Raw genomic sequence first — 20,001 nt, 5'->3', positions numbered from 1 at the left:
TTTATTAATTCTCCTGATGCATGCCATGTGGAATATTTATGGGCGTCTGACAGAGATGAAACAGTATGAAAATGTAATATCACGGTTATAGTGACCAAAATGATCTTGGTTCTCAGTATCAGTGCTGTATTGTTAAAATGTTAAAACATTAAGGATGGCACCGTGTGGCTATGTCTGGAACAAGTTTCCCTAATGCATGTTTAAACAAAACCAACCTTAAGTAAGCAAATTAAAATGTGCATGTGTTGACATTAAAATAACAAAACTAAATATTTCAACAAATCAAACGAGTCAAACACAGTCTTAAAGAAAATAAAAATACAAAATGGTAATACTAACCATTGGGAGTCTTAAAAAGTGATGCAGTCCACATTTATTTTACATTAAGCCACACTGGCGTGTTCATTTTGATATTTGCCCTCCGGGTAAGGAAGTAACACATACATTTTTTTCATTAACAAATGATTGTCAATAATAGGACAGGCTGCCCTAAAATTAAACAATATAGTTCCCACAATAGTATTACCACACGTGTCAGTACTGTACATGTTTAGTTCCCTTCTCTATAAGAGTGCTGAAAGTATGTGTGTGTGTGGGTGTGCGGGTCTGCGTCCTGGGGGCTGGATGGCAGTGTGTGTGTTTAATAGCAAATAGAGCCATGAGACAGACAGCCAAGGCCTAATGGTGATCTATTCTGATATTAATGGATGCCTCTCCACTTCAGTGTGTAATGTCTACACAGGACAGACAAATCTCCAACAGATCCATACTCATAATCTTTGCTGTTTAACTAATCACGGGACAAGTCTGAAAGTCTACATTAGTATGTGTGTGTGTGTGTGTGTCAGTGAGTGAGTGAAAGAAAGAAAGATTGTGTGCTTTCCTCAAAACTTGAATTCATGCCAGCCATTACATTAAGTCATTGTCAGTACAGACATCTTCATCATCATTGTTGAAGCTGTCCATTTGATAGAAGAGAAATTGGGAAAGGCTGGACAGATAAACCAGAGGTACAGTATGTAGCTAGTGGCAGGTTAACTAGGGGTAGTTAGCTAAGGCAGATAAACCAGAGGTACAATAGGTAGCTAGCAGCAAGGTTAACTAGGGGTAGTTAGCTAAAGGCAGATAAACCAGAGGTACAGTAGGTAGCTAGCAGCAAGGTTAACTAGGGGTAGTTAGCTAAAGGCAGATAAACCAGAGGTACAGTAGGTAGCTAGTGGTAAGGTTAACTAGGGGTAGTTAGCTAAAGGCAGATAAACCAGAGGTACAGTAGGTAGCTAGCGGCAAGGTTAACTAGGGGTATTTAGCTAAAGGCAGATAAACCAGAAGTAGGTAGCTAGTGGCAGGTTAACTAGAGGTAGGTAAAACATTTCACTTAAAAATGGTCTTGTTTTCCATAAAAATATCCAAGGAAATTAGTTTGAATAAGAAATACCGCACTAATTTATAGGAAATATAGTAATTGACATGGTTAGAAATTGCCATTTGCAGTTTGTAAGTAATCTCTATTTGCAGAAATTACAGCCTGGCAGGCCATTGGAATTCTAGTTGTCAATTTGCTAAAATGGTAATCTGAAAAGATTTCACCCCATGCTTCCTGAAGCACTTCCCACAAGTTGGATTGGCTGGACGGGCACTTATGTACCATACGGTCAAGCCGCTCCCACAACAGCTCAATAGGGTTGATATCTGGTGACTGTGCTGGCCACTCCATTACAGACAGAATACCAGCTGACTGCTTCTTCCCTAAATAGTTCTTGCATAATTAGGAGTTGTGCTCCGGGTGACTGTCCTGTTGTAGGAGGAAATTGGCTCAAGTCAAGCACCGTCTAAACAGGGTATGACATGGTGTTGCAAAATTGAGTGAGATAGGCTTCCTTCTTCAAGATCCATTTTACCCTTTACAAATCTCCCCAATTTAACAACACCAAAGCACCCCCAGACCATCACATTGCCTCCACCATACTTGACAGATGGCATCAACAGCCAATCAGTGTTACCCTAAAACCTACAGCCAATCAGAATGATACCCTAACACAAACAGCCAATCAGAGTGATACCCTAACACCAAGGTCAACATAACGTTGTTAAAGCTGCACTATGTAGGATTTCTTCAGTAAAAAAAACAAAAGTACAGTGCCAGTGGAATGACCATTTATATTTTATGGTGCATGCCGCTACTTCCCAAACAACTCTGTTGTAAAATGCACATTTTACCTGGATGATATACAGCTCCGGAAAAAATGTACAGATCGCTGCAACTTTTTCTTTCCTTTCCAAAAAATTTGAAAAGAAAGGTTTTGAGTGAAGAACAGAAGGGTTAAAATTAAGAGACTGCCTTTAAGATAAAACATTATATGGAATTTATCACAACATTTAAGAAGAAAAGGTGTGTTGAGAAGCACTCTGCTTAAGGATGATGATTGGTATTTGGCCACATCAACTCCGTCCATACAGGTAGGTCAAGTGATTCTGCTTGCTTTGCATCTCAGAATATTTCATCCATTGGTGATCATTGGTTGCTGACAACATTGTCTTTAAACTAAGAGTGAGGTGTATAATCACAGTTGGTTTCTATCATTTGTGTTTTGAAAATCCATCGCTGGTGGCCCTAATAATCACAGGTTACATTTGCCCAGGTGAAACATATTTTTGTGCGGATGTTCACGATTGCAAAGGTGCTTTCACGTGCCTGGGGTTTCTGCAACGTTTTGCTAATGCTCCAGATACTCAACTAGTCTAAAGAAGCCCACTTTTAATCAGCAGAACAGTTTTCAGCTGTGCTAACATAATTGCAAAAGGGTTTTCAAATTTTTAATTAATCTTCTAAAATGATAAACTTGGATTAGCAAACACAATATGCCATTCAAACACAAGAGTGAGGGTTGCTGATAATGGGCCTCAGTACGCCTATGTAGATATTCCATTAAAGAATCTGCTGTTTACAGCTACAATAGTGACCCAAAAGTGAAATAGTGAAAAGTACTGTATTTAGCGATAAGCAAACCAATGGTAGCTAGCCAGCCACAGTAAGATCAGTAAGGTAGCTAGCCAGCCACTTTAAGATCAGTAAGGTAGCTAGCCAGCCACAGTAAGATCAGTAAAGCCTCTATCTGACACGGCTCTTGTCAATCCTCCTCCTGTCTCACTCTCCATTGTTGTCATCCAGACCAGAGATGTAACTGAACAAAAGCCACTGCCAGACACATTGCTCATTAAATAGAAATATTGAATCTTGAAAGCAATAACAGCCTGAATTCATGTAAAGCAAGAGAATCTATGAATAGAAGATGCTGTAGAGCAGTTGAAAGTGACATGTTATGGAATAAAGCATTTTTATGAAACTATGCTCAAGTTTTTACTCCTCTCTTGAGCTAATAGAGAAACATTGTTTCATCCAACGATTAATGTTCTGATGCAATGAGGCAACATTAATTACTTTTGGTAATATCATTCTGTAGGGTTCATAACAGCCCAGCTACACTGGGCTGACACCATTCTGGATGCAACAAATCATTCCACATGAATGACGTAGCCATCAATTGTGCACAATGTACAAGACCCATTCGGCTCATAAAAGCTAATTTCAAAGGTATATAAAAAAAGTATATAAAAAACATTTCTTTACTCCCTTCATATTTCATGAATTGTTTTCAGTTGAAAAACAGCTTTTGTTTTTCTAAAATCAGCTACTATAGCAACAATCACATAACAGGGCATTATGTCTTGTGGTGTTATTTATTTAGTATTCTTTAAAATAACCATGCTTAACCCAGCCTGCTACTACTAATGCTACCCCCAACCGGTACGCCTGTCCCAGTCTTTCCTCTCACCACTTTTAATTTCCTTCCTAAGCCAGCGTATTGATTCTATCCCCCCATCCCTCACTCCCTCCTCCCCATCCCTCTCCCTGAATCCCCCCATCCCTCTCCTTCCTCCTCCCCATCCCTGTCCCTGAATCCCTCCTTCCCTCTCTCTTTTATTAATAATACAAGGCAATAACAAGTGTGTCACAACCCGAAAATTCACAAGAGCAATTAATGAGATTAATCTAAAGCCAGCCGATGTGTGTTTCCGACTCTCTTTACAGCTTTTCACCTCAGCCCCCGGGACCCCCTCCCCCCTCCCCGGATTTTTCTCACACCCTCTGCCAAGTCCAACTTCTGAAACAGGCAAGAGGGAGACATATAGAGAGACAGAGAGACAGAGGTTTTAGTGGAAGACAAAAGGATGGGATATGTTGCATAAGAGAAGGAGCAAGGGGAGAGGGCTTTGAGGTATTGCCAAATGAAAAGCTGTGGTTGGAAATTTAGAAGAAGAGCGGAGGAAATAAATATAGATGGGCTGAGAGATGAAGAGAGGAATAAAAGAGAGGAATAGATGCAATTGAAAGGTAGTTATGGGAGGCGGAAGTAATTATCTTCCTAGCTTTCAGGCTCAACTCAATTCAAAGATGTTTAGCTATAAATCCGATGCATAAGTGCCCAGGTGTGTGTATGTACACGAATTTGGTGAGGATGTGCAGTGCATGCATAACTGCATCAGTGTAAAGTTGTCTAAGTGGGTGTGGCTGTGCAGTGCACGCATAACTGCATCAGTGTAAAGTTGTCTAAGTGGGTGTGGATGTGCAGTGCACGCATAACTGCATCAGTGTAAAGTTGTCTAAGTGGGTGTGGCTGTGCAGTGCACGCATAACTGCATCAGTGTAAAGTTGTCTAAGTGGGTGTGGATGTGCAGTGCACGCATAACTGCATCAGTGTAAAGTTGTCTAAGTGGGTGTGGCTGTGCAGTGCACGCATAACTGCATCAGTGTAAAGTTGTCTAAGTGGGTGTGGCTGTGCAGTGCACGCATAACTGCATCAGTGTAAAGTTGTCTAAGTGGGTGTGGATGTGCAGTGCATGCATAACTGCATCAGTGTAAAGTTGTCTAAGTGGGTGTGGCTGTGTTGCGAACGGAATGCGTACGTCTGTGTGTGTGTGGGGGTGGTTGGGGGGGTGGTTGGGTTGAAGGCCTGGGTAGCTGAATGGCAGGGTCAGAGTTACAGCTGAGTAATTGTCAGGATGGCTTCAAGGCAGCGCTCCACCAGCAGCCATTCATAGTATTTCATGAGTGGTTGAGCACACCGTTAGCTGGGGCCCTCTGTGATTGACTGGAGTGTTGAGCGCAATAGCGTCCTGTTTATTGCCTCTTTCACCCCTTTCTTAATTGAGCCTCTCCTAAAAGAATCTGCCTTGCCAGACCACAGTGGTGCCTGCATGTGTTTGACATCTGACAGCGGATTATATTACCCAGTATATCAAATTGTAACATAAAAAATGTCTCTGCATTAAAAAGGTGGACTGCACAAAACACCTACAGGAATACAATAAACTACAAAATCACTGACTTGAAAAGTAAAAAAGACTGTAGCTCAAATACTGAGCTATTGTATGTTACAGTCTTATTACATCAAAAGATATCTGGAAATGATAGCCCCCCCTAAAAAGTCTTAGAATACAATTACTGTAGTTCTGCATTAGTTCATGTTGAGTCAATTTCATTTAAACTGTTTGTGGCGTTCCATGGTTTCCTGTATCAGTTGGGGTATAAAATTAGGTAACACTTAAAATCCATGTGCCATCAAATCTCCCTGGGGAAAGGACTGATAAATGAAGAGACAAAATAGTGTTTGACCTTCATAAATCATGCAAAGGGTACAAAAAACAATTACAAAACTAATTACGAACCTAAGGGTTCTAATCTTGATTTCTGATTCTTTGTGTTTACAAACATGGCTTCAAGAAGTCGATTCATGCACATTATTGAGGCAGAACACCACCAAGCTAGCACGGTAACCAATAGTGATTGATATAACTATGAAATCTGATTGGAGCAAGTCAGCAATACAGTGAGAAAAACTTTTTAGCACAACTGCATATCGTCAGTGGTTTTTCATATTGTTAATTATTTCTCAAATATTGCTGTGGTATATGGTGGGGGTTTGCGTGGCCAGTATAACAGAGTTAAGTGCTGTTATTAGGCTCTACACATGGTCTGGATACAGACGTGTTTTTGGCCACATAGCTCTGGAAACAATTAAGAGAACACTGCACCTTTTTCTTTCCTTTCCAAAAAGGTAGAAAAGGAAGATTTTGAGTGAGGAAAAGAAGGATTAAAATTACGAGACCACTGCAAATTTTTCTTTCTTTTCCAAAGGAGATTCAAAGGAAGGTTTTGAGTGAGGAACAGAACGGTTAAAATTTAAAGACCACTGCATATTGAACGCTTCTGTTCCTCACTCAAAACTTTTCAACTTTTTTGGAAAAGAAAGAAAAACGTGCAGTGGTCTCTTAATTTTTTCCGGAGCTGTATTGGTTGCAGGTCCGCTTCTCTAATCATCAAGCTATTTAACAAGGGGAAGTCAATCACTCACTCAGTCAGTAAAAGACAGTAAGAGACATAAGAGACATTTTGGAAGTGACGGTGTATGTGTTTGTGTATGTCATTTTGGAAGTGACGGTGTATGTGTTTGTGTATGTCATTTTGGAAGTGATGGTATCTGTATCTGTATATGTCATTTTGGAAGTGATGGTATCTGTGTCTGTATATGTAATTCTGGAAGTGACCGTATGTGTGTTTGTGTGTGTCATTTTAGAAGTGACAGTATATGTGTTCTTACATGTCATTTTGGAAGTGACGGTATAAGTGTTTGTGTGTGTAATTTTGGGGGTGACGGTATATGTGTTTGTGTGTGTCATTTTGGAGGTGACAGTATAAGTGTTTGTGTGTGTAATTTTGGGGGTGACGGTATATGTGTTTGTGTGTGTCATTTTGGAGGTGACGGTATACGTGTTTGTGTGTGTAATTTTGGGGGTGACGGTATATGTGTTTGTGTGTGTCATTTTGGAGGTGACAGTATACGTGTTTGTAAATGTCATTTTGGAGGTGACGGTATATGTGTTTGTGTGTGTAATTTTGGGGGTGACGGTATACGTGTTTGTGTGTGTCATTTTGGGGGTGACGGTATACGTGTTTGTAAATGTAATTTTGGAGGTGACGGTATATGTGTTTGTGTGTGTAATTTTGGGGGTGACGGTATACGTGTTTGTGTATGTCATTCTGGAAGTGACAGAATATGTGTATGTCATTTAGAAGGAGACCAATGTTCCCTCTAAGCTCTGTGTCGACGCGACCGCACAGCTCTTCAAGGTCTGTGGCGCAGTAGAAATGCAAACCAGTGCGGACCAACAAATTAAATTGCTTTGTTAGTTTGCACTATAGAAAAGATAAACATAAGAATCTGTAAGTACTTAAAAATGTAGTGACAGTGGTTTATTTTACAGACAGGATTGATTATATATTATAAATAGGTCAATAAACAGAAGATAGCCCACATAGTTTCATTCTCTGTATGTTAATTATAATGCATTTTAGTGTTTTTATAAAGTGGTGGGCCACTGAATTAGAGACAAAGTACAAAATATTGAATGTCAGGCTCTAATGTAAAAAGGTTGAATTGAATGTAGGCCTGCATTGAAAACCAGATAAATGCTACTTTAGGCTACATTATTTAAATCAAAAGCTATTTGTATATGAAAATGCTACAGGATTTGCAGCAGCGTTTGTTTTTAGGACACACTCACAGGCCTAAATGATGCTCAAATAGCCACAAAAGCCTATTTGCTATTTTCTGTAACTTTAAGATGATACAACCTGTATGTTCACTGTAACTGCATGCCAGATTTTCACAACTTTAACATTTCTTCTCAAGACATCAGACATTTTCTCAGTAACACAAATAATGTGAGGGAACATAGAAGGAGACTATATTTGTGTCATTATGAAGGAGGCTATATATGTGATTGAAAATGCCATTTTGGAGTTGACTGTATATGTGTTTGTGGATGTTAGAGTAGGCGTGCTTCAATGTGGTAAGATGTGTGTAGGGTACATGTCTTCATCCATGGCGCCGGTCATGGTGGAGTGTGTTTGACATGACAATGACATAGCAACAATGTTATGTGTGTGTGTGTGTGTGTGCCTGGACCTGTGAATACTACTGACCTGATGACCACTAGATGGCATGGACACATGACAGAGAATGTGGCAGGGACTTCAGACAGTAATTAATTGAAAGGGGAAAACCAGCCACGTCTCAGACAGACGCCTCAATCCCACACATATTCAAGGGAAACAACACCAAGCCTCAGGCAGGAGGCACACTGCCAGTGTGGACAGAGGGTTCATGTTCTCTGGGGACGTGAGCAGCACCTTGAAGCAGGTTAACCCTCGCAAGGCTTCTGTCATGTTCTCAGTGCGGACAGAGGGTTCATGTTCTCTGGGGACAACGTGAGCAGCACCTTGAAGCAGGTTAACCCTCGCAAGGCTTCTTTCATGTTCTCAGTGTGGACAGAGGGTTCATGTTCTCTGGGGACAACGTGAGCAGCACCTTGAAGCAGGTTAACCCTCACAAGGCTTCTGTCATGTTCTCAGTGTGGACAGAGGGTTCATGTTCTCTGGGGACAACGTGAGCAGCACCTTGAAGCAGGTTAACCCTGGCAAGGCTTCTGTCAGGTTAACTAGTGGGGATGTCTCCAGTCACATGCAACCTCTCCTTTTTCCCAGTCCGAGCTACTTCAACATGTCCAGTATTGTTCCAGTACCCATAGCAAACTCCAACTTCCCCATCGCGCCTGGATAAGATGAAGCTGGACCCTTGTCTTCCTGATGGGCCAATCCCAGGTTCCGCACAGGCACTCAAAACACGAGAGGTGTAGCAGGCGTTCAGCTGTTTGATGGCCTGCTGCACCCACGCCACCCAACCTTTGAAACTAAATGGACATCTTCATGCACACTCACTTTGCACACACTACCACCCAACACAAACACACCGACACAATCGGAAGGGAAGACTGCCATGCACAGCGTCAGGCTGCGTTCGGTCCATGCAACCAAACCAACACACAATAAGTCTATCTTGTGTTTATATTTCTAATAACATTCTGATATAAATTATTGTGTTCAACTCAATGCACTGCTTTTTAGATTATAATCATTTTAAAAAAAACTTTTGACTTATTTGTGCACATCAATCTAACAGACATGATGTCCCTTGATGTCTCTTAAAGGAGGAGATGCACCCTGAGGTCCTGAGAGACTTGAGCATCGTTTGATCAGATCTTGGCCTGAATGGGACAACCTGTCCTATGTAGATCGCAAGTAGTCTGGAATCCATTTGTCGCTGATCCCTTGGAAAGTGGAATGAGGTATTTGAAATGGCTTGGAAATGACTTTGTAAGCCCTCCCAGACTCATGGTCATCAGTAATCTTTTTTCCTTGGATAGGCCTTCTGATCTGGGCATAAAGTGTTACCACAAACTCACATGATTAAGACCAAACCCCAAACCCAAACAGGTTTTTAATCCTTATGGAAGATTGGACCCCCCATAACTTACACACTTAGCCACTTTATGATGGTGAATTTTGCATAAAGAAATTGCATTTCTGTTTAAAAGCATATATGGTTTCAAATATTACTTCTGCCTCCCTCTATTTGTTTGTGTGATTTGTTAAACTGGGTTGACTTGATCAATAAATGTGGTTAAGCTTTAGCTCAAATATACACATCTCCAATTATGTAAAGCACACTACTTTCCAGGGGGTGTACTAACGTTTTCACATGACATCATATAGGCAAGAAAAGTAAAGAAAACCAAGCAGTTGATGAATAGGGACAGAGGAATGGCTAGAAGAAATAATGAGAGAAAGAGATGGAGGGGATCACAGAGACTGCCTGGTTTCGACATCATCTTAGTTTGTGCTTTGGAGAAAGATGAGCAAATTAAAAATGAATGCCTATAAACGAAGCTAAACTTCCTCTCCACTGTAAATAGGAACTTCCATCCACTTCCATGCAGACAAAGGGGAAAGACCGAGATCAGGAGATGTAGCGAGAGACGGATAGGCTGAGTGATAGAGCCAGATAGGGAGAGAGAGGAGGGACAAGAGAGGGAGGAGAGGGGGAGGGAGGAGAGAGAGAGGGAGGAGAGAGAGAGGGGGTGAATGGAGAGAGGAAGGGAGTGTAGACAAAAAAGGATAGGAGGAGAGAAGGGGGGGTGGACAGCGGGAGAGGATGGAAGAGAGAGAGAGGGACCGAGCCAGGCAGTTGCTTGAAGAAAATAAGCTAGCGAGCATGGAAGAATACAGAAGATGTGGATGAAGGCAGGGATGTTTGGAGGTATAGGCCTATAGGTTCTCAAAGGGGATGTTGATGGGGGAAAACATCTACTTTTTGCAGCACAGCACATAGGAAAAATGCACAGTTCAGCAAGCCTAGAGCGAAAGAGATAAAATGAGGAAGGTAAGCTACTGCAAAAATAGATGAGGGTAAACATGTACAAAAAAATAAGAGGGGAATGAGAGACAGGGAAAAGAGAGAGATGGTTAGGAGACAGCAACAGAGAGAGAGACAGACTAAAAGAAAGCTGGATAACAAATACAGAGGAGACAGAAAGACAGATAGGATACAAACAGAGAAAAGGCAGGGAAAGAAAAGAGAGAGAAAGTATTATTATTCTATGCAAATAAGAAAAGGAGCACTACACGACAGGTGTTGATGCAGGTTACCTGGACCAGCGAAACCTCCCCCACACACCTGGCCATCACAGCGGAGGAACAGGGAGGGGAGGCGCAGCATGGGGGGGAGAGATGGGGGAGGATAACAGCCAAGAGATCCATCAGCAAGCAGCACGCCACAAAGCCAGAAAACGTCGCCTCCTGCGAAAATCTGTCTGTCCCTCTCTCGCTCCCTTTCTCCCCCCTCATTACCTTATCATTTCGGAGTTTCCTGCCGACCGTGCCCGGCTCTGATTCGACCATTGTGTATCTGCTGAATGCACACCACACCCTGAGGACAGAGCACGCGGTCGTGTGCGTGTGAGCACGGCCACTGTTACTGAAGTGCACGAATCGGGTGGAAAACATTCCATCCTGAGATGGGGGGGGGGGGGGGGGCTATTTCGGGACCATAGTGAGTATACACATAATGCCACTTAATCACTTCTGGGCCGTCACCCTGCTTTCACTCTGGGGTGGGAGCTGCGTGTTCCAGGCAGATGGAGACGGAACGGGCGGGACCATAAGGACAGTGATATAATCTAGGAGACAAAAAAAGGGACGACGTCAATAGAGGGAAACAGGTTGTGAGCAGAGAGAGGCCAAGGTATGCTGTGGTGAAAGGAGAACAAAGCGAATGAAGGGTTTGTGTGCACAGTGGGGCTGCATGCCCCTCCACCTGTTAGATTACCCTCAGAGGATCATCAGAAAAGGCCAGTGACATTTGAAATGTGCAAAGAAAATACAGCCCAAACGCATTCAAGTAAATAACTTGGCAAAAGGTCTCCCGAGTGTGTGTCTAGCTGCAACATGCTTTAAAGTATATTAACCGGTTTTGGGATCAGCTCGTTTTTTTAAATTTACTAACCTCTATGTTTATTTTACATGAACTGTGTAAGCTCATTCAATCTTTTCTCAACGCATCTCATATCCATCTCCCACCTTCCAAATGAACCAGCCTATAGGTGTTCACATGGGCTAGACTTGATGACCTACCGTGTACATTATAACTCATGGCGGCAGACGGTGGGGACCATTGACACAAAACAGGTCCAAACTCAGCGCTAGGCTATTGTGGAGGGAATACAGTGTGATCCTCCCAACGTAACAGCTCGGTCTTCACTGTGAACCTAAACAGAAATAATCACTATACAAATAAAAGACGGAGGTACTTCACTACATTGTTCTGTTTGCTTGTTTGAACAAAAAAACATTTAGCAATAAACCACTTTGTTTGGCGCGGTGAATACACCAGAGATATGCATCTGTGTGACTCATAACAAGTAGGTGACAGAGAGGTTCGTAAAGGCTCTCAGGCGTACGGTATCCGGGCTAGAAATGGATGAGTTCAGCCTGTAATGTTTTCAGTTGTTTATATCAGTGTTTCCCAATCCTGGTCCTCGGGACCCAAAGCCATGAACATTTTTGTTTTTGCCCAAGCACTCACAGACCTGATCCAAATGGAAGACATGATCATAGGTTGATTATGTCAGTCAGTCAGTGGTAGAGTAACATTTGAATCAGGTGTGTGAGTGCTAAGGCAAAAAGAAAAACATGCACCCCTTTGGGTCCCGAGGACCAGGATTGGGAAACACTGGCTTATATTAACATGTATCGAGCTCTCCCGTACCCGATATGTTAGGAACACCTGACATTACAGGCCTACGAATGCCAATGTCTTTTTTGGTTGCACTTCTATCCAAACCCACTAAACCCCACTTGCCAGGCCCGGCTCGTGTTCCCAGCAGGCCATAGGAGACAGATGTTCCACTGGCTGTGCAGACTACAGTCCACGTCTGGGTCCTCTCGGTCCGATTCCCTCAACATTCACCAGCCGTCCGCCTGGCTGAGTGTGCGACTGTCCGTCCCGGTCCTGTTCCACCAGGGAGGGGAATATGATGGGGGAGGGAACACTGCTCAGGCCAGCCCCGTCTGCAGGCTCCCATAACATTCTGACTCTCAGATGGAGTCCTTGCCTTATTGCAGCAACTACTTAGTTGATTAAAATTAGTCAAAGATTAACAGATGTGACCTCTGAGCATCTTGTCAAACCACTCTGCTTCTAATGCTGCTTGCTCACTCAGGAAGTATTCGCCAGTACATACAGCATGTTTGGAGGAGAGCGCATTCCCTGCCCAAAAACTATGATTGTTCTCCGACCTATCACAAGGTGTTGCAAGAGAAAGGCAATACAATGTACTGTACTGTCAGACATTCTACCCATCCAATCACGGAAGGTGCGGAGCCCCCCCTCTGCAGGCCTAGGGGCTTTGTCAGTAGGCCGCAATGGGCCTTTCAATAATCAAACTATAATAAACAGCAGTGCAGGTGTCATAAACGTATCATACTATTATATATATTGCATCAATTTAGGCAATTTATCACAAGATGGATATTTGTTCACATTGACCAGTTCCAGTCTGTAGTGACTGAGCTGTGTGACGTTTGGCTGAGGTAGCCTCACCTGGGCTAATCTTAGTCTCTGTCATTGTTGCGCCTTAATTACATTGTACCCTAATCAGCCTCTGTACCCAGGCTGTACTCATTTTCATCACATCCCAGTTAGTCTCTGTACACTTACGCCGCCACTCTTCAGCCCCATTACATTGTGATGTCAACACACCCATTTAAGATGGCTAACCTATCACAGGTGATATGGAGGGTGCGTGTGTCTGTCCCTCTTTTCATCTTAATCTATGCTCCAGCATCACCCAGGTTACAACACTCCAATTTCAGACGGGTGGCCTTTTAGTTTAATCAGCTCCTATCCTCCAATCAAGGCTGGCGAGGGCACTGACGGCGTCGGAGTGTGTATAATCACCGTGGTTACAGCGTTACCGGGGGCCCTTTGTCCCAATGTGTTAGTGTTATTGCCAGGCCAGACAGGAGCCACAGAGACAGGTCTCACCGGGGTGAAACGGGGTGTTAAACAAGCATGGGGAGGTGATAGCGTTTACCCAGGGTGATGGCAACAGTGTCACCAATAGAAAGGAATGTTCACCTCCATGACTTCCCCTTCATCAGGCTCTAGGTTTTCTTTCCTCTTTAGCCATGTTTTTCTCTCTCACTATTCTTTCTCCCTTTATTCTCTCTTTATTTCTCCCACTCCCTGTCGTTGTCCCTTTTTCCTGCTATTGTTGAATTCAATTTCGAGGTGCTTCACATAAGAGGGTGTGTGGAACAAAGAATACACAGCTGCAAAGCCCCTGCAGAGTAGCCGAGCTGAGGGAATCCATGCTCCGCTTTCACAGTCTCAACAGTTAAGACAGCCACAGACAGCGTTGAGAAACAGGTAGCCCAAGGGACAAGAGGTCGGAACTTATGAGAAGCTGAGGAGTAAAGAAGGGCAGACACTCAGCCCATTAGAGAATAGATTGACTGACAGTCTACAGGAGCCAGAAAACAAGTCACATGTCACCATTCAAACATCAGTTTAGGTAAATCCCCATTTATAACGGGCAGCATGTGTATAACTCTCTAAGGAGAGACAAATTACAGTAAATGAACAGCAGCTCGGATCAATAGTTACTATATACAGTATTTTTATAATCCCTGAACAGACCTTAGTTCAACAGACCTGGAAGTAATGACAGAGATGGTTTATCTCAAAAAATCAATAACATCATTGTTGTCAGACTTTGCAATGCCCTTCCACAGCTGGATTCTATCATGTGAACTTCTCCATTAAGAAAGATCAGCTTATGTTTGAAGTAAACAGGAAGTTAACCATGATGTGACTGTTGGAAAAATCTGATAGTGGCCAAATTATCTTAATTATCTCAAAATTGCTTCATCATTGCCCCTTTTCTGCACTCCTGGTGGACTTTAATACATTCTCATATTTCTAATCTTACTTTGTACAAATAAGCACTGTGCATGCACTCTCTAAAAGTTACAGATTGTCATATGAAAACAATAATTGACTTATAATGATCAGACCTACCCTACAATAAATGAGTAATCCTTATAAATGAGTAATGAGGCCTAGTAATTTAAGTCGAAAATACTCTATTTTGGTATTTTAGCTACAACAAATGTTATTGTTGATGTAACTTAAATCATACTAGTTTAAAGGACATAATGCAATTTAGTGTCATAAGTTAATGAAACATAAAAAAAGTTAGGTATTTAATCTGCCAACTAGTCGTCGAGCCAAAACATGTCCCCAAAAAGGGCGTCCTGGGACGTGTGTCAATATGCACGCCATGTCATCAAAATCACAGGCTTTTGGAATATCATGGCAAAATAAGTTATGATAGTGATTATACTTATAGATAACCCACATTTAAACATCATATTACACACCCGCCTAAAATGTGCAGTTTTCAAAAAATAAAATTGTATTCCCAGACTGCATATAAATAAATAAAGCCACTCTAATACTTTAACTAGGGTTAATCAAATTAGTTGAGATAACTGGCTCCCACAAACAAAGCAGAGGTATGTTGGTTACTTTTTACAGTGGACTGTTTTCAGATCCGTGTGTAAAGGAAAGTAGAAGAGACTATTGAGGAACTGGACATATTTTCACAGTCCAACCATCTGAAACATGAGAGTTATGGATGTGACGATGTGCTTGTTCCAGATGATAATTACAGCGGAATCACCTGCACTAAGCAATCAGCTAGGATCTCTTCTGGCCATGAGTAATGGAACAATAAAACCAAGGTGGGCGAATAAAAAATGGACCCATGTTACAGTCTGTAATTCGCTTTCATTCACCGCTGTGACTTTATGAAAAGCGACATTAGAATTTGGTTATGGGTTGATCCCTTCAGTGGAGCAGGAGATAGAGCCCCTGTTTTGACAGCAGCTAGCCTTTAAGCTAAATCAGTTGATAGAAGTGCTATGATACCACAGAGCCAGGCTGAATACAAACAAGGTTGAGCATGGCCCCACTCCAGTTGACATGATGGGCACACCAGAACCAATCATGTAGGCATACTACAAAGAGAATCATGGAATAAGTATGTAATACAGCTAAATTCCAATGTTGGTGTCGCTCAAGGACTTTTTTACGGCACGCTTGAGAAGAGGAGGAGGTCCCGCTATTTTAATTAAATTGTAGACAACTATTTTATTTGGAGTGGAATTATCCTCCAAGGTTTGGATCAAAGGATAAAACCTTGGCTTATAGTGAAGCGCATTAAAGAACAAAGTGATGAGCTGAACTAGTGATTCCAGCGTAATGTAGAAGAAAGCACAAGTCAATGCTACTGTGGAATGATGTAAACTGAGCCTGACAAGCATCAAAAACGGATCAGGCTGACTGAGCGCCTGCGTAAGCGTTAGAAAGAAACTGAAGCAATGTTTGTGTGAGTATACTTCCCGATTTGTTTTAACAGCTTCCCTGAATGTGAGGTAGAATATGCCAAAAACTCACAATGACATTGGTTGGTAGTCATCAAATGCACACGTGTGTGTGCATACCAACAATAACTGGTATTTAAATATTCCAGCCCGCCCAGTTGTTGCCGTGCTTTAACCACCAGTGTCTTTACCTGAGCTATGACACAAACAAAAGTAGAAGGGGCTTCAATGGATGGCAGTTACAGAAACAAACAAAGAAGATCGAAAAGATAACAGGAGGCTGGGTGGAGTGCAGGGTCATGGAGGTGGTGGTGGCAGTAGGAGCGGTTATAGGAGGCTGGGTGGAGTGCAGGGTCATGGAGGTGGTGGTGGCAGTAGGAGCGGTGACAGCGGTCTAAGGAGCTCTGGCATTTTTTCTTGCAGCTGTAGCGGATCAGCCATCCCCCACCCCCCTACAAACACACACACACACCAGAATCGCCATAAAGAGCTCTCAGTGTGTGTCCCTGAGGCTGGCCCAGCAGATACACACTGTGAAGTCCTCCTCGCATCTGCTTTTCTTCTTCCCTTTTTCCCTCTATCCAATACACTCTCTCCCTCCATCTCTGCCCTGCTCCCTCTCTCCCTCAATCACTCCAACTCTCTATCACTTTCTCTTTTCCTCTTGTTGCCATCTCTACCTGCTTCCATGTCTTTATATCACTCTGTCAATTCATCCATCCATCAATCTCTCTCCTTGCCAGAGTAATAGGGCCTATCCTTTTCTCCATTCCCCTCCTCTCATTCCTCAAATCCTCCCCCTCTTGCTTTCTAAATTAGTTTTTCCTGGGTGCCTCTGCAGAGAATGGAGCAGAGGCATGTAGATTTGTTCCAAAAGTCTGACCAGCTTTTGGTAATGAAGGGGCGTTAAAAAACTAGCCATCTATCTCCATCTACAAACAGCAGCATCGATCTACCTCCATCTACTAACAGCTGCATCTCTCAACTTCCATCTACTACAGCAGCATCGATCTACCTCTACCTCCAGCTACTAACAGCTGCCGCCCCTCTAACTCCATCTACAAACAGCAGCATCCATCTACAAATCTCCCATCCTACATCTACGAACAGCATCATATATCTGCCCACATAAAAGCAGCCATCTCTCAACCTCCAACAGCTAACAGCAGCATCCATCTACTTCCATCTACCAACAGCAGCATCCATCTACTTCCATCTACCAACAGCAGCATCCATCTACTTCCATCTACCAACAGCAGCATCCATCTACCTCCATCTACTAAAAGCAGTTTTGCCTCTCCTGTCTTTCCATTGCTTTCCTCCCTCTCCCCATCACATATTCCAGCCCCCCCCTCTCCTTGTTGGTCCCCTTGGCTGAATCCCCACCCCCCACTACCTCAGCCCTGTCACTGGCTAGATTAATGACAGTGATCACCAGCCAGCCCCCAGCCAAGACAGCCTGCAGCTCTAGCAAAACCCTGCACTGTAAGCAGCACCAACACCAACACAGGCAAACACACACACACCGTTCTCACTCGAATAATGGATACATGCACATGCATGACATACCCATGCATATAAAATCACTATCCTTCCTGAAAGACACGTGCACACCCACAGAGTATTACAAGGACCGGTAATGTTGGCTACAGTGCAGCAGCTGAGGGATTCACACACAGGGGTATGCAGAGATCACTTTAACGTTCCTCCAATAGTAGACGTCATCAGCACAGCACCGCTCTGTGACAATACACTACAGCAAGGAGGCAAGATCTTAACCCGTTGACTGCCCTGCTAGAGGCATAATCGACTTAAATGAAGATGACATCAGCCTACATGACTCCATAATTAATAACTGGAGTACCACGTGGAGACCATTAAACCAAAACCATAGATTTGGTGGTGGTGCTAGTGGTCAAAGCTAATGCTTCCAGTGCACAGCTACCACTGTAGCATTAGTTCGCATCTGAGTCACTGCAATTACAAAACACTCTGTCCCGTCTTTCCCACTGTCAAATGCCTTTACAAAATAATGACAACTGTAACTAATTCTAATAAACATTACTATAGGCTAAGCTTTAGCAATTACTCTCAGACACAAACAGATGGCTACGCAAAGCCATGCAATAAAAAGAGCAAGTTCACTTGGAGACGTCATATTAATCCAAATCCTCTGAGTGCAGCAGATGCACTTATCATGGGATAGTGGGCATGAAATAGACGGTCCCTATGGGAACAAACCGAAACAGGACGGGACTATCCCGGGCACCGAACAAGCGAGCTAAACTGCAATACCGCACCGCCTCCGGGTGCAGGCTGGGGTTAATTATGACTGCAATACATAGATACAACCAGACAAAACGTAGAGACATGAAAAATTCCAGAACACAGAATGTAGAGGATTGGGAGAATGTCATTTCAGTGACAGTCGGGCAGTTAGTAGGCCTATAATTATCAAATGGCCACATAGTCTAGGCTATAGATGGTGGGCAGGCACAGTGCGGCTGTCTGCTCGCTGGAACCCAAGCCAGGAGAATGACTGGCCGAAGGATGCTGTCAGCAGTGACTGACTGGACTGAGAATGTGAAGCAGTAGCCCGCTGCTCCGCTGCGGTATTTATGAGAAGGCATGTGGCTTATTCGATATTCACATTGGAGCCTACGAGCGAATGAGCATATGACGCGTGGTCGTATTTCTACAGACCGTTATGTAGGCTATCCCAACCATGGTCTAACAATAAAAACGATTGAAGTGAAAGAGTATAGTTTCTATGGTGATGTAATGTAGCATACAAGTTAAAATTCAAAATACATTCTATATCACTGTCCAGAAGATACGAATGTGGCAATTGCATATATTGATTTTAATAGCAAACAGAGGTCAGGAAACGAAGTTGGCAAATGCTTTTACTTTTGTTTTCATTAAGCGGTCGAACGCATGTTCTGAACGCATGTTTACTGTAGCCTACATTACATAATTACCATAAATTCTAACCCAGCAAATAAACTACACTATCATAAAGCATCAATATAGGCCTGAGTGGAGATTATGTGTAATGAGATGCAGCCCACATTAGACAAACTGACAGTGGACCTTAGCAGGCGCGTAATCGCACGCGCACAAACACCACTGTCCCAGGCAGACAGCATGCAGTCCAGTACACTGACAAAATATCCCACTGACAGGACCGAAAAGCCTGTGGTGCTTATTTAGTGTTAAGGTAATTGTCCCTTCCCGTCTGAATAGTCAATACACGTTAGGGCAAGTTCCTACACACCGGAAAAGTATGCTTTAGTTAATGCCTCTCTTTCCCCAACAGCGGATAGCTCATTCTTTCAATAATTCCCGAATTGATGTTCTTACCTGTTCCCACAAGGGACAGCAAAGTAAAAAAGGACAAGGGGACGCAGTAGTTCCATACGGTCATAAATGCCATCGTTGATAGTCCCGCAGATCTCTTCTTTGATATTCCTCTTCCTTGGAGAAATCAAAGTGACGTGAACCCGCAGGTTCACCCGCGACTAAAGCCTGTGTGTTTGGTTATGACTACTAACGTTCGTGTGGTCTTTTTACATACTCAAATATAGCTTAGCCTACTACTCACACACATCCACCCACTTTTTTTCTCGCTGAAGTGACTGAAAACCCCCGTGGTTCAGCCAGTTTTTCTTGGTTACTTGAAGATGTAAATATATTTAAAAGCTGTCGGAGAGGGCGGAACCTCTCTGTCCTTTGACCAATAACAAGAAATAAGAAACAAGCGAGGGTGGGACTCGGAGCTTTTTTCTGACCAATAACAAGCAAAGGAGCAGGTGGAGGAGTAGAACAAAACGAGGCGGGGGTTAGAAACCATCGGGGGAAATCGCTGCAACTAATTGGTAGGGCTTCAATATAAGTGTAGGGTAATAGCCTGACGGTAAATACCGCAAAGGTAGATTTGGAAAATAGTGGGATGCAAAACATGTGGACATTGTAATAGAATTTACATTTCTGTTTAAATTCATTAATGAATACACTCATTAATTTGCTTATGCAGGCATTCATTAATCCTAACATAATGTTTTAAAAATAGCTCAATGGTACTATAGTAGCTTAGG

The 20,001-nt window shown here is 42.9% G+C and overlaps 1 protein-coding gene across 3 annotated transcripts in view; it reads right to left on the bottom strand.

Annotated features, from left to right (window-relative positions):
• cadm4 (cell adhesion molecule 4) overlaps nt 1–19,590 on the bottom strand; it is a 120,470-nt gene extending 100,880 nt beyond the window's left edge. The window contains exon 1 of one of the 3 annotated variants that reach the window (XM_029115647.2): nt 19,268–19,590. In XM_029115647.2, coding sequence (XP_028971480.1) covers nt 19,268–19,340 — 73 coding nt within the window. In that variant the 5' untranslated portion in view covers nt 19,341–19,590. The remainder of the gene's footprint in view (nt 1–19,267) is intronic. The other 2 variants (XM_029115645.2, XM_020041283.3) reach the window with 2 other exon arrangements.
• Between the last annotated feature and the right edge of the window lie 411 nt (nt 19,591–20,001).

Source organism: Esox lucius, chromosome 20 (genome assembly GCF_011004845.1).
Source record: "Esox lucius isolate fEsoLuc1 chromosome 20, fEsoLuc1.pri, whole genome shotgun sequence".
Lineage (NCBI taxonomy): Eukaryota > Metazoa > Chordata > Actinopteri > Esociformes > Esocidae > Esox > Esox lucius.
The sequence above is the reverse complement of the archived record's forward strand: the minus strand, read 5'-3'. Positions and strand labels throughout refer to the sequence as shown.